This window comes from Austrofundulus limnaeus, unplaced genomic scaffold, assembly GCF_001266775.1.
Source record: "Austrofundulus limnaeus strain Quisiro unplaced genomic scaffold, Austrofundulus_limnaeus-1.0 Scaffold18, whole genome shotgun sequence".
NCBI lineage: Eukaryota > Metazoa > Chordata > Actinopteri > Cyprinodontiformes > Rivulidae > Austrofundulus > Austrofundulus limnaeus.
Window position 1 is genome coordinate 388470 of NW_013952420.1, and position 13947 is coordinate 402416.

Genomic DNA, 13947 nt, shown 5'->3' on the forward strand with positions numbered 1-13947 from the left:
TGTTTTAAAACACAATATTCCTTCAATTATTTTTTTGAATATTTTGAACTCCTGCTCAGTTGTCTCTTCACTCGCAGCCCTGTTGACACAGGTGTGATGACGTAACTGACAACAGGATGGTAGAGGGTAAATTTCTACTGTAGGCCAACTTCTTACAGTTTCTACCATCTACCACATATACCACACAGCCCTACTTTTAGCTATTACTTTATTTATTTTAGCTTTTAGCTCTTGCTTTGTCAATTTTAGCTTTCAGCTACTAGTATGTTACTTTTAGCTCTTGCTTTGTTAATTTTAAGAGGAACCTACCCAAAATTAACTTATTTTAGCTGATAAACTATCTAGAATGTGTCTAAAATGTTATATACAGTAGTACTATTTCTGTGCTAATTTTGACGTTTTTGTTCGTTTTTGTTCAAATCTGCAATATTTGGTCTAAAAACGTCTTTTTGCCGCTCATATGGGTAGAGCAGTGGTACTGCAGGCTAATTTGCATATTGGTTAACGGCTCTCCACGGTGACGTGTCTTCTCCACAGTTTCGTCACAGCAGCTGTGTTCTGGTATAAAAGCCTCTCTCTAAGACACGCCCCTGCAGCAGTCAGAGGGTGGAACAGCTAGCATAGCATGAGCGTCTGTTACAGCTTCGTATTTGCATGGTAGTGGCGAACATCACTTGAACACAATCACACACACAGACACACAATGCCTCAGCAACACAAGGCATCATATACCGCTGAATCAACCTTTGAACCAGCAGCTCGGTCTGATAAGACTTTAGCTCCACTGAGCTCCACAGCCTGACTCTCCTTCAGCCTCGGGTGAGGAGAGGAAGAGGGGGCTGATGCCACAGTGTTCAGGACAGAATGAAAGGCGGACAGATGAAGCTCAGCCTGCTGTACGTCCAGCAGAAGCAGGAAAACAAGAATGTGTGTTTAGAACTCCGGCACACAGCGGGAGGAGGAAAAAGACAGCGCAGTGATTGATTGACAGCTGAATGTCATCGATMAGTTCGTCATTATTAAAATTTAACAAGCAGYTCCTGTCGAACAGGATGCGAACTTCAGTCAAATAAGACCTGAACTTTTTTATTCCTGATCTAAATTAGTGATCTTGTGAGCAGAGCGAGTGCAGCGCAGGGTTTTTTTCTGTCAGGCTGTCGGAGCCACTCCAACTCTGCTGTCCGGGGCTGGTGTGGTCTGGGTCGGACAGAGACCAGCCGAGGCTGCGGTAAAGAGCTTCGTGTTCTGAATGATCCAGGGAGACGACACAAGTCAGTCCCAGACTGAGCTGACTTGTTCATTTTAAATGAAATTATCACAAATCATTGTGTGTGTCATGAAACCTTGCGTTTTATAAAACATAATATGTTTAGAACGATCAGAAATGTTAGCTTGTCAAATTAAGCCTTGGGGCGGAGTTATCCTTTCACATGGGGGTGTAAGATACACTTTAAGCTTTTAGCTATTTCTTTGTTAATTTAGCTTTTAGCAACAGTTTTACTGACTTTAGCTTCTTGGTATGGTCTTCCTAATTGCAGCTTTTGAATTGCATCTGCTTTGCTGGTTTTAACTTTTAGCTCTGTTAAACCAAAACATAAGCTCAGTTCATTTTAGCTTATGTTTTGGCTTCCGTTCTGCTTTCTGCTGTCATTTTTCACTCAACATTCAATCTGCAGGAAATTACAGGAAATTTAATGTTTTTTTTAAGTTTGTCTCGTTTAATTTGGTTAATTTTTTAAGTTATAAACCTGACAAGAGTTGGATTTTTTTTCACTCATGCAGTTTTTTTACATCTTATCTAGGAACGTGTAGTAAAAATGTTAGGGTGACTGGTGATACAATCATGAAGTGTTAATCTAGTGCTTCAATAAAAAGTTTGGACTTTTGGTACATAAAAATGTAGCTTAGCTTATTTTAATATGCAGCTCCTAAAAATCTACAGCAGCTGAATGATTTGGAGTCTGATCACAGGAACTGTGTAATGTAAATGAAAAACCCACTGAGCAGACAGGCTACTGTAGACACAGCATCTTCTTTAAGATCCATATGTGTGTGCTCTAAGCCAGCCAGGGTGAATGTCATTGCCATCTCTGGTGCACTACCGAGCTGAGAAATAATCTGATCACTAAGCAGACAGAAAGTAGAGAAACTCTACAAAGACTGCAAAAAACAAAAGCAAAGCAGAGGAGAAACGAGACCACAGTACGACTTTGAACTTGTCTGACAAACAACAGAAGGACATCAGACAGAGCGTAAAACTGCACAGCAGAAGAAACCTGCAGCACTGACGAGTGTTTGCTGCGCCTGAAGGAAATCAGGAGGTCKGAGAAAAGTGCTTGTTGGCAGAACAAACGTTCAACAAGTTTATTGTTTGGTCATTTTCTGTTTCAGGGCTGAAACATGTTGTTCACTCAAACACCACTTGTGTTTCAGGGTGTGTTTGGATTCTGTTTTATTGCTGCTATTTCTGCCAAAAAGAAATCCCTAAATCAAAGGAAGAAATGCCCCCCCCCCCCCCGGTATAGATTATCTCAATCTTTAAAAATGACTGATATCAGGAGGTCTGGTTTTTCCATCAGACTGCATGTTGATGATGGACACCCACACAGGCAGGTCCAGGACCACCACAACAATAATAATTATAGGATAGAACTCGATGTCAACTGTCGCTGATGTCCCCTGTCGCTTTTCAGTAGTGAGCAACTGTTAGCAGTTTTGTTGGAATCATCACAGACCTTCATTATTTAAATAATCTCATAAAATGATGGGTGGCTAAAGTGATCCTGTCCAACTACTAAAAAAATGTGTTGAGCAGATTTATTTGATGATGCACACAAAATTTGGTGCAGATCTGATGATGTATGTGTGATTTAGAGCTAACCATGTGCAAACAGCGAATGCTWCTGTTGACTTGTCCTAAATTCATCATGTACAAAATGCATAGAATAAATTCCAAAGAGTACAAAAGTCATTTTCACACATGCAGGTGTAAAACATTATTGTTTAATTGTTGTAAAAAGCACTTTACTTTTAACTCTCTAGAAAGGCTGCATAAAAAACGAATGTCTGGAGTTTTTATGTTGAATATTTTTCTGGACTGGAACTGAACAGAGAATGCAGATAAACCTCAATGTTTTTGGTGCAAGATATTCCAGTTGGGTAGAAGTTACACGGGAAGAACAAAGGTATATTTTCCCTTGTCACAGGATGATGGATCCTGGTGAGAAGAGGGAGCCATTGTATTCACCACCAGGTACATTGGTGGAGTCAGGGGGTGGCTAATGGTGTCCTTGACCACCATAAATTCATATTTGGCCACCCAAACAGCCACCCCAATAAATAAAGGAAACTATACTTTTAAACAATATAAAAAGTAAAAGGCATAGTTTCTTCAAACAACTGGGGTGGCTGATTCACACACACACACACACACACACACACACACACACACACACACACACACACACACACACACACACACGTGTCCACCTGTACATGTGGGGACATTCCATTGACTTCCATTACATTTCTACAGCCTAACCCTGACCACAAACCCTAAGGCTAACCTCACAGGTACCTACCTGACCCTAAAACTAACCTAAACTCAGTTCACACCTTGGTCCTAAACCCAACCTTCAACCCACCAATGGCATTTAAACCAAATGGGGACTCGACTTTTGTCCCCAAATGCACCAGTAGTCCCCAAATGTAGGCGTTTTGTCTTAAAATTGCCCTCAAATGTCACCAGAAACAACCCCCCCCACGCACACACATACATGAAGCTCTTAGTGTTTGTCCAGCTTCTTGTGCTATTTCTTCCTGATGTTACAGTCACTTTAGGTCTCTATATCTATCACCGATGCAGTCTTCTATTGCTTATTGTCTACCACAATGTCTGATTGGTTAGACATCATCTGTTTGTCAGTCTGAATCTAGAAGCTCCACAGAATCTTAGCTCCTTTAAGCAGGGAGCATGGTCGCTCAGCAGCCGACCGGTCGACGCACCGTCACATGGTTGTTCGGCGTTCGTTTTTGTACTGACCTTTCATAGTTCCTGAGACACCCCGTGCAGAGCTCCTGGGAAAACCCCTCCCGCTGCAACATACGTCACTCATGGGATTCCTTCCCCGGGGAGTRCAATGCGAAAAAAATAAAAGTCTGCGGCTCGTCACTTGATGTTGTTTTTCCACAAACTGGTTCGGGATTAAGCTCCCAAGTTTTTATTAGTCAGATTCCACCGTGAAAAATGTCTGTTTTATACCGTTTTATGAGTTTTTGGCCATTTGACTATCTTTATAAATTACTGCTTCCTGGTACAACAGTCGGCTCTGGAAGTGATCGCTTTTTTCTTTCTTTTTTTTTTTTTCTTTCTGTTTTTGAAGCAAGTGGTTGAAGCAAATGCAGCGTCTGGGCAGCACAAACAAACACTCCCACAAACTTCTGACCAATCACACCATATAGTTCGTATGTGTTCTTATGTGGAGGGGGTGAAAAGTTCGACCTGCGGGTTGTGACAAGAAGTACCGAAATGTCGGCAATGCGAATAGAAGTGACACAATTTTCATCATAAAACTGCAACAGTTCGGCACGATTTTGGCAGTTCGGCAGCAGCATGCTGAAGCCTTTATTCTTCACCATTCTTGGTGGCGTCTCCCACTTTAACGCTGGGATCTCCAGTCCACACTCAGCACAGATGATCCTATATACAGTATTATTCCAACTACTATTTATATGTACATATTAGAGGTACAATAATACATGTATCTGTATTTTTGTAACCATGAATGCATGTAATGTATGTATGTGTATATATGTACAGTATATGTATTAGGGGTGGGAATCTTTTACTCTCAAGATTCGATTCTGATTTTTGGGACCACGATTCGATTCAAAATTGTTTTTTCATTCAAAGCTGATAATGTGAGCCCATTTGTCGTGTTCCCAAAGTGCTTCATCTTCATTATGCAAACCTTACACACCTCACTCAGGTCAAACTCAGACTCATTCAGTAAAAAACAAAATGACCCTAAATATTTGCATTCAATGAAGACAGGGCCAGTTGAATCTCTCTCTCCTCCAGTTYTGTAGTTTCCTCTTTGTTTTGGTGCTTTCTGCGCCTTCATATGTTCCAGAAGCAGCTGCGTGATGACGTCACGATGTCCTATGTAGTTACAAAATGGAGGCTGCCAGCCATTGGATTTTCTTTAATTTTTTATTTATAAAAATCGATTTTGGTACATTTTAAATCGATCCTGAATCTTTGTAAATGAGAAACACAATTCGGATGTAAAACGATTTTTTGGTGCACCCCTTATATGTATGTGCATATGGTCATGTATACACATGTATATTTAAGTTGTATGTATGTATGTGTACAGTAGATATATTTATTTTTTGTATACTGAGAGTCATTGAATAGGGTAGGTAAGTACAAGCCTTGGCCTACTCCGTTTTTGGTAAAGTATTGATTTGTAATTGAAAAATAGTTTTGTTTTTTTCTTTTTATTGTAATGTAAATTTACCAAAATAAACCTAAATCTGAAAATCTGAAATCTGAACCGTTCAATACAATGATTTAGGTTCAATATACAATATGTATGAAACAATACAGATTTTTTATTTTATTTTATCAACTTGTCTTCTGAAGATGCTCTGTGTTGAAGGCTCAGTGGTTCTGTGTTCGACTACCTCACTTAGGCTGCATTGTCGAACGCAGATCCATTGAGAAACTTGCTGTTTCAGCAACATTTAACTTAAAAACTGTACTTTCGGGGTTAAACAAATGTTCATAATTAATTTAACTAAATGACAAGTTAAGGAGGGCATGGACAGTTGTCTTTTTTGTATCGAAAAAATATTGACCCATGAGCCTAAATATAGAACCGAACCCAGGCCTTTTTGGATCTACAGCTCAGACATACATCACAACAGAAACATCATTCATTATTCATAGGTCACATGAAGTTGGACTTTACATGGCTGAACTGGTATTTTAGTAACTATCACAATTTTAATTAACTGCAGTTTAGATTTTATGAATCAGCAAAAAATTTCAAATCTTTTGCAAATCAACTCTTATTATTACCACAACTTTTCTGTTACAGATGCAGTTTATCTACCAAAACAGACATCTTATTCTTCTTTTCATTCAGTGTTTCTGTCACTGCTTGTGGTTTTCAATCAAATCCTCCAAAACATAGAAACATAAAAATTCACATATGTGAACATCTTTCTCTGACACTGAGTTTTAAAGACTTTAAGATCTGACTGTGTTTTCACAAAACCATTTGTATGAAACAAACCTTTTTGGTCAGTGCTTCTCTAGTCGGGGAGTGACACACACAGGTGCATGGTTACCAGGGTGTCCACAATGAGCTACTGGCAACAGCTTTAAACGTTTCTTTTGATCCTGGTTCTGTTTGCACTTCGTATAGTTTATCAATCATAATGTAGGCAGTTTTTCTTAGTTTAGATAATCACAAAGTTAGACTAGAGGCAGCAGCAGGATTAAAACTTCAAAATTTCTCATGGTGCTTTCTACTTTGATTATTCAGGTAAAATTTCACTAGTTAAAAGGTGTTACAGCCCTGTTTAGTCAGCTTTAACCGAACTCTGGTTCGTTTATCTTAATAAGTCCAGTTCATTTGGGGAGTTGTGAATGTGTAATTGAAGTCTGATGTGGACCAAAAAAGCTGGTCTGCCTAAAAACAGAGGTATTGGTTTGGATAAAGTGAACTGTGGTGTGGTTCAGTGCATGTATTAATGACAAGCATACTATATTAATTCTGAGTAATAAGAGTAATAAAGTTACTCATAGCTTGTAAATACCTCGTGGACGTCTGTAAAAGGCGACCATCRCCGCTGCAAAGTTGGACGCACTCCTACAAAGTGCACTCCGCCTCACACGGAGCCGGCTCAGCCGACTTGTGTAAAAAAAACAGCATTCWCCATGGTTCTGCTCATCTTCCTCTCATGTTCATTGTTGAAGAGTGTTTGCTTGACACATTTGCCAAAGACAAACRAGAAATTCCACAACTTCTACAGCCAATTTTTGTTTATATTTTGTGAAGAAGGAAGTTATGCTGAGTGTCTTCTTCAGAGGTTTTTGTGTTGTTTTCTCCAGCAGTTCTTGGTACAGCACCACCACAGGTGAGGAGGTGAACAAATGTTGCAATTTTGGTCTCCAATCTAACCGAGTCTACCAGACTATCAGATGTGAAAACACCTTTAGTGGATTACATAATGCTTTGATCTATTAGACAAATGTGTACATTTGTGATTTTTGAGGAATTTAATTATGGCCAAAGCAATGTTGTGTGATTAATGGTTGACCTTTACATTTGACCATCAATTTTTTATCTATTTAACAAAGAGATGTTTGTACTACATGTGATAAATTTCAACCAAGTAGACCGAGATACAATATTCACAATAGAGTATTYAGGTCTTCAGCCAAGGTGGTCATTAAAGTTAAAAAGCAGACAGAAATCTGAGTTTTATTTGTCATTGAAAAGAGGACCTGGATAASAGAAATGGCCGTTCTGAGAGTGTCATTCCTCAAGTTTTGGCTACAGTCTCTGTTTTCCTCTCACTTCCTCCAACACAACACAAATGTTCGCTTTCCTGCCAAGGCGAAAATAAGGCCAAACAGGAGCATCTGCCCAACRAGGCACTGAGCCATATTTCCATGCTTAGCTAAGCAAGCTCAGCCAAATCCATGTTATCAATAACAAATAGGACAGACATAACAAATTATCCATCCCTCAGTCCTYCACATGCGCTTTACACACAAACTCACTTGGGTAACCAGATTTTATTTTGAAATTCAATCATTTCTTTGCACTGTCCTGATGCATCTCAGTAATCCAGGTGGAAAATTCAAAACAAAAAAATAAGTAGTTCCTCTGGACGGGTTCTTCTTTAATGAAACATTTTGTCTCTCCTCCAAGAGACTCTGAGAGGAGTATCAGGTGAGCTCAGCCTTCGAAGCTCCACACGGTGGACAAACAAGTTTGTTCACATGTAAAGAGGACCATCAGCCTAACAATAGATCATTAGTGCCTTGATTAATTCTAGGGTTTCCCCTACATATAAGCTGTTTTAATACTTAAACTTCTGATGAAATCTCCCAAAAGTTAACTTTATTTTGATACTAAGATTTTTAAGTAGAGTTTGTAAATTCTGAGATTCACTAATTTACATTTCAGCATGGTATTTAGAGCAAAAACATCTGAGAAAACCTCTTGGGGCTTAAGAAGTTAAAGTAAAAAATGTTAAATATTAACAAAAAATTCCAYCTGTTTTTCAATTACTATATTAAATACAGTTTATAAGAATATATTGAAAGGTCTTTTGCCATGCTCATCTTTCTGATCTGTCAAGTTTTAGATTTGAAAATAAAGGAAATTTTAAAGTACCCACTGTGAAACACATCCCAACCTGGCTCCATTATGCCTACATTTTAAGACAGGTGTACAAGAAATCTAAAATAGCCACTTGTGAACCACTTAAAATTAAATTAGGTGATCAGAATCTGATAAATATAACTTTGACACTCAAATRCTGTGGACATTCTTATAATAAAGCCTAAATGAAAACAGAAAAGGGAATTAAAGCACATTTATTTATTTATAAATTTGCTGTCCCATTTTTAGAGATATTTTTTGGCAAGAATGTCTTTCATTTTGCTACAGCCATCCATCGCTCTGATTTGTTGTTGTKCTGGGTTAGWTCCTRCTCTCAGCACTAAACTTGCAAAAACCACCCAGGAAACTACAGGTGGTAGTTCTCCTGAGGTTAGTGATAGTGACATTGTGGTTTGTTCAGTCTGAAGCTAGCATAGCAATGGACAAGTTTGTGACAAAAAAGACCAAATGAACYGACCAGCAGCCCTGCTATGAAGGACACTGCGTWAAAAAMCTCCTGGTCAAGTAAAATCAGGAAGTTTGAGGCTGCATACATTAAGTATGGCTTTACAGCTATTCAATAGTGAATAAAAGTGAGAAGAAAAAAATCATTCTAAAAAGTTGGTTTTTCAAAACAGTCAGAGGAAGCGGGAAGCAGCGCGGCTGAGAGTTCAAAGGAAGGGCAAAAATTTGCTCAACATAAATTATCTGGACCTGGTTCAGGTTCAACCTCCAGCGGTCTTAGGAGGAGCATGGCAGATGTCACGGTCGGACAGCGGGGCGACGGGAAGTCAGTGCGAACCCCAGTGGGAAGCACAGAGTAAAGCCCGCTGAGTCAATGGACCTCGTTTCTCCTGCGGTCATAGCACAATGATGTCTCAGTCGTACAGCGGGGTAGCGCTGTGGGAAAGGGTCTGACGGATAAATTAAAAAACTGTAAAACCATAAACGGGACCATTGTCACGCCGCCGGAGCGCACACAGAGTAAAACACATGTGGAGTGCAGAAAAGGTAATCAGCAAAGTGTGTAGAAAGGAGTTAATACAAGCAATTTGTTTTACCACCTTAAAACGAAGCAGGTGATTGAATAGCAGTAATGCAGCTGACTGCAAGTTCCAAACGCAACATGCAATGGATGCAGACATCCATTATATTCAAGTTATTGTGTGTGTGTGTGTGTGTGTGTGTGTGTGTGTGTGTGTGTGTGTGTGTGTGCGTGTGCGTGCGTGCGTGTGTGTGTGCTTGTGTTTTGATTTAACCAGGTAGGTCTCCCTTAAAATGAGATTTGTAAATTCTTCCTTAAAAATCTCATTTTAAAGGGAGACCTACCTAATGATATTGTTAAGGAAGAACTTCAAAATCTCATTTTAAGGTCTCCTTTAAAGTAGAGATTTTAAGGGAGACCTTAAAATTTCCCTTAAAAAAGATTTTAAGGTCTAAAATTTTTTTAACACATACATATTCATACATTCCACTCAATTTGTATGTGATTTATTTATTTTCTATTATAAGTCATGATCTGAATTTTTTGCCATATCACACATTCGTAGAGCTAAGGTACACGCTGAATGGGTTATCAGTCCATCACAGGTTCAGATAGAAACAAACGGGATGACCATTCAGGATCACATTCACACCTAGTGACAGTTCACAACTGGTAAAGAGAGAAAACTGACGTAAGCATGARGRGAAAAAAACAAACTCCCTTGTCTCCCTTGTTTTTAAAGGACACAAAGTCCTAAACGTGCTCATCCTTCCATGTGCATCTGACATGCACATACAGTATGAGCATGTCTGCTCACCAACAGGGACACAGAAAACTGAGGAGAGTGTGGAGTACCAGGCCATCTATGAGTTTAAAATGCAGGAAAGGAAAAGTCCTTACATCAACAATCGCACAGCAGTCAATTGTCCCCCCAGGATACWAGAACACAAGAACAGATGTCCTTCATTTGTCTAAAAAACCAGAAGGTGAGAGCTGAATTAAAACTGAAAAACAAAATATGATGTTCAGGTCATGAGAAACGAATAAATATTCCAGGAGCAATCCTACACACGTCTGAGTGCATCCTAGGAACACAACCAAAGCTTTCAGTTTTTTTTTCCTTTTCTTCACACCACTACTGAGGAAGCAGCAGGAAAGGCAAAGAGTTGCTACAAATCTTATGAAATTATACGTAAAGCAAGTTCTTAGAACCACAAAGAAAAGTGAGACTTACTCTGGTCAGATACATCTCACCAATTATAAGCACTGAAAACAGAAAAGCACATGACTCTCCTCTGGTAGTTAGAGTCAATAAAGCAAAGGTCAGGGGGRAAAAAAATCAAGGAATCTGACCTGCATTTTGCTTGGTACTTCCCTCTTAGTTCGACCTTGAAAGAGCCACTGCACCGTCACTGTCCGTCCCCTGGGCAGCCCTGGAGGACACAAAACAGGAGGGAGATTAATGTGATGTGAGAATGCTTCCATAGGCTGGGTAAACTTACTGCGCAGCAAAGTCACTATGTCAAAAAACAAATTAAATAGACTGCAACACACTCTTATGAAAGCCATTCCTTTTTTAGGAAAGTGGTTCCAGATATATGGCATCTGTCTTTCTAATAACTATATTTGGTCTAAACTCTAGTTTTAGGTTTTTCTGAGGATTTTTTATTGTCATTTTAAAAGAGGAATTTGGTTACTGAGATTTACCAGCTAGAAAGAAAAAAATGTTTTCAGTTTACTGGGAAAATACCAAAATAATTAAGAAATTAAGCTTTTTTGTTCTAAATCCTTTTTGCTATGGCTCAAAAAAGAGCTTCAAAAATTCTTTAAGATCATACATCCATTATCTACAGTATATCTGCTTCTTCCTTTCACGGTCATGGAGGTCACTGGTGCCCATATCCAGCTGTGTGAAGGACGTGATACACCCTGGACAGGTATCCGGTCCATYACAGGGACACAGAGACAAACGAAACAAATAAATACTCTCTCACTCACACCTAGGGACAATTTAGAGTTCCCAATTATGYTTTTGGTCTGTGGRAGGAAACTGAAGTACCTGGAGAAAACCCAAGCATGCATGGAAAGAACATGCAAACTCTACTCAGAAAGGGCCCATGCTGGGACTCAAACCTTCTTGCTGAGAGGCTCTACCAACTGAGCCACCGTACACTGCGATCTTTAAGATTATATCTCAAAAATTTCCATTAAATGATCCACTGAGTAGGTATTCATTCATTCATTTTTATAATTGGTATTATTATTATTATTTATTATCATTGTTGGTGTTGCTGGTGGAGAAATGGTTAAGCYTGGTGCTGTAGCCCTGCATAGACAATAGACATTTTAAAATGGACTTATTTTCAAACCATGCAATAAGCTCCTAAATAACAGGACAATTTATTATGTTTGACTGGAAGAACAAATATGTTAGGTGGTGCTTTCTCTGTATTTCATACAAAACAGAATCAGCTTCAGTCTGACCTGTCCAGCCTKTGTGTGGGTTTGGGTATTTTATGCTATACAGCTGAGTGATTGTAAGAGGCTTAGAAGCATTTTCATTTGCTGCGGGGAGAGGAAGGGTCTTTAAGCAAAGATAAAGAAAATGTGACACAAATTGTTTCCCAGCAGCATAGCTGTATCCATCCATCCATCACCAGGCTCCCATATTTTACACACTGCAGCTGAACCAGTACAAGTAACTGACATCATGTCTGTAAGCACATACTGTTTATAAAAAGGATTTATTTGTACACCATCATGGAGCAAATAGGAAAGTTGCAAATAACATCTGTTTGTTCATCTTATAAGCTGAATAACTTAAAAAAAAGAGAGGTGCTGACTTCCATTTTGGTGTGTGGCTGAATCTAGATGTAAGAAAGGTAAGTATTGAAACTAAGGTTAGTGCGTCAAAATCCATGATGGTCACAGCCATGTAAACTGTCCACCCTAACCATTTCAGGAAATTATGCTTTCTGGTAGTGCTGGGCGGTAAGCCCCAAACTTTATATCCAGTATTTTCAACAATTATACCGGTATCACTGTATTTGACTATATTTTTATTTTCATCACAGCTCAGCTCAGCTGATATTAAAATGTAAAAACTTTGCTTATTGATTAGCAAACCATGGTCAGCTGACGTTACTCTTTTTCTGCAACACAAAATATTTCTTAACTTTTTTTTTTACCGTACCTCTGTCTGTGTCACTGTTTCCTTCCTCTACATGTCTTTTCTTCTCTGCCTGGTTGTAGACAGTTGTAAGAAATCACTGGGTTATAAGGATTCAACTACACTCTCAGAACTTAAATGTTCTGAGGAAATTATTTACCACGGGATCTTCTATTTTCGGAACAAATATTTTCTTTATGCAAAATTTAGTGACAAACACACAATAAGATGGGCGCAGTCAGTGAGTTTGATCTAACAATAAATGTGATCATTTATTTACAGAATCAAAACAAATCCCTAATGTATTGTGAGGTTAATTTCCTATAAAAGGTTTAACAACAAACTTTGAGGTTCGGATGTTAATAAACCATTTGTTTGCTGCACTTTTTCTTAAGTTTTGGCAGGGCATAAGTTTAAGAGAAAAGAAAGGAGGAAGAAGATGATCAGTTTTTAACTTTATCCTTAAAAAATTGTAAATTTTAAACAGAAAGGGCAGATGTCTCTCAACGCATGCAGCCAGACACAGGTACGCTCAGTAATGGGCAGCCATTACGTTGACCAAGAGTAGAGGAGTAATCCACCATGGATCAAGTCCAGAAGATCATCCAGTTGGGTAAATAACTCTCAGAACTTCACCTAGTCAGACGTTTCCAGGCCCACATTACTCTTTCAGCATCTCCTGGTTGCTTTCAATCGAAGATCAGAGACGAAGCACTTCTCTGTATCCGTCTTAAAAATAGAATACTTCCACAATGGAAGTTTCAAAACAAAAGTTTCTCTGTGAGTAACTTTGGTAAGCTCAAAATAATAGACAAGACTGAGTGATGGTCTGGTCTAGGCTGAGAGGTTCTCCTGTTGACTCAATGGGCCAAACCTCGCAGCCGAACGCTGGTTCTCCTCTCTGGAGAAAACAGTTGCTTTCTCGTTGAAGCTGAAGAGCGTTCGCTTCACAACTGACTATTGTTAGTTCAGACCAAAGATGTTAGCTTAAAAGATAGGAAGTGTTATTGAGCACTGCCAGGTGTTGTTTTTCTTAAACACAACTGTTGACTTCTGCACTTTAAAGAACCCTTAAAGAAGTATTTACTGAAAAATTAAAAATGAATTGTTTCATTTAAAACATTCATTATGATTCAGACAAAAATAATTATAAAATGTTTCATAATAAAGCTTAAGCATAACGCAAAGTTTAGTTAAGTAAAATATTTCAACAGCAAAATCTATAATCAATTACTGTGGTTTCACAGTTAAAGTTCAAGCAGTGATTTACATCAAGGCACAATAAAACATTGTAATAACACTCTTTTTAATCTAACCAATTTATGTCATTACTTACATTTAAAATCTAATTCCAGTTCAAGCAGAATAGCGTATTGTCAACATAATTA

General features: G+C 38.6%; 1 protein-coding gene across 1 annotated transcript in view; it reads right to left on the reverse strand.

Moving 5' to 3' along the window:
- The window catches only part of adam19a (ADAM metallopeptidase domain 19a), a gene marked incomplete in the record, with an annotated part of 346817 nt that overhangs the window by 284332 nt on the left and 48538 nt on the right, over window positions 1–13947 (reverse strand). The window contains 1 exon segment of the mRNA XM_014003343.1: window positions 10744–10823. Coding sequence (XP_013858797.1) covers window positions 10744–10823 — 80 coding nt within the window.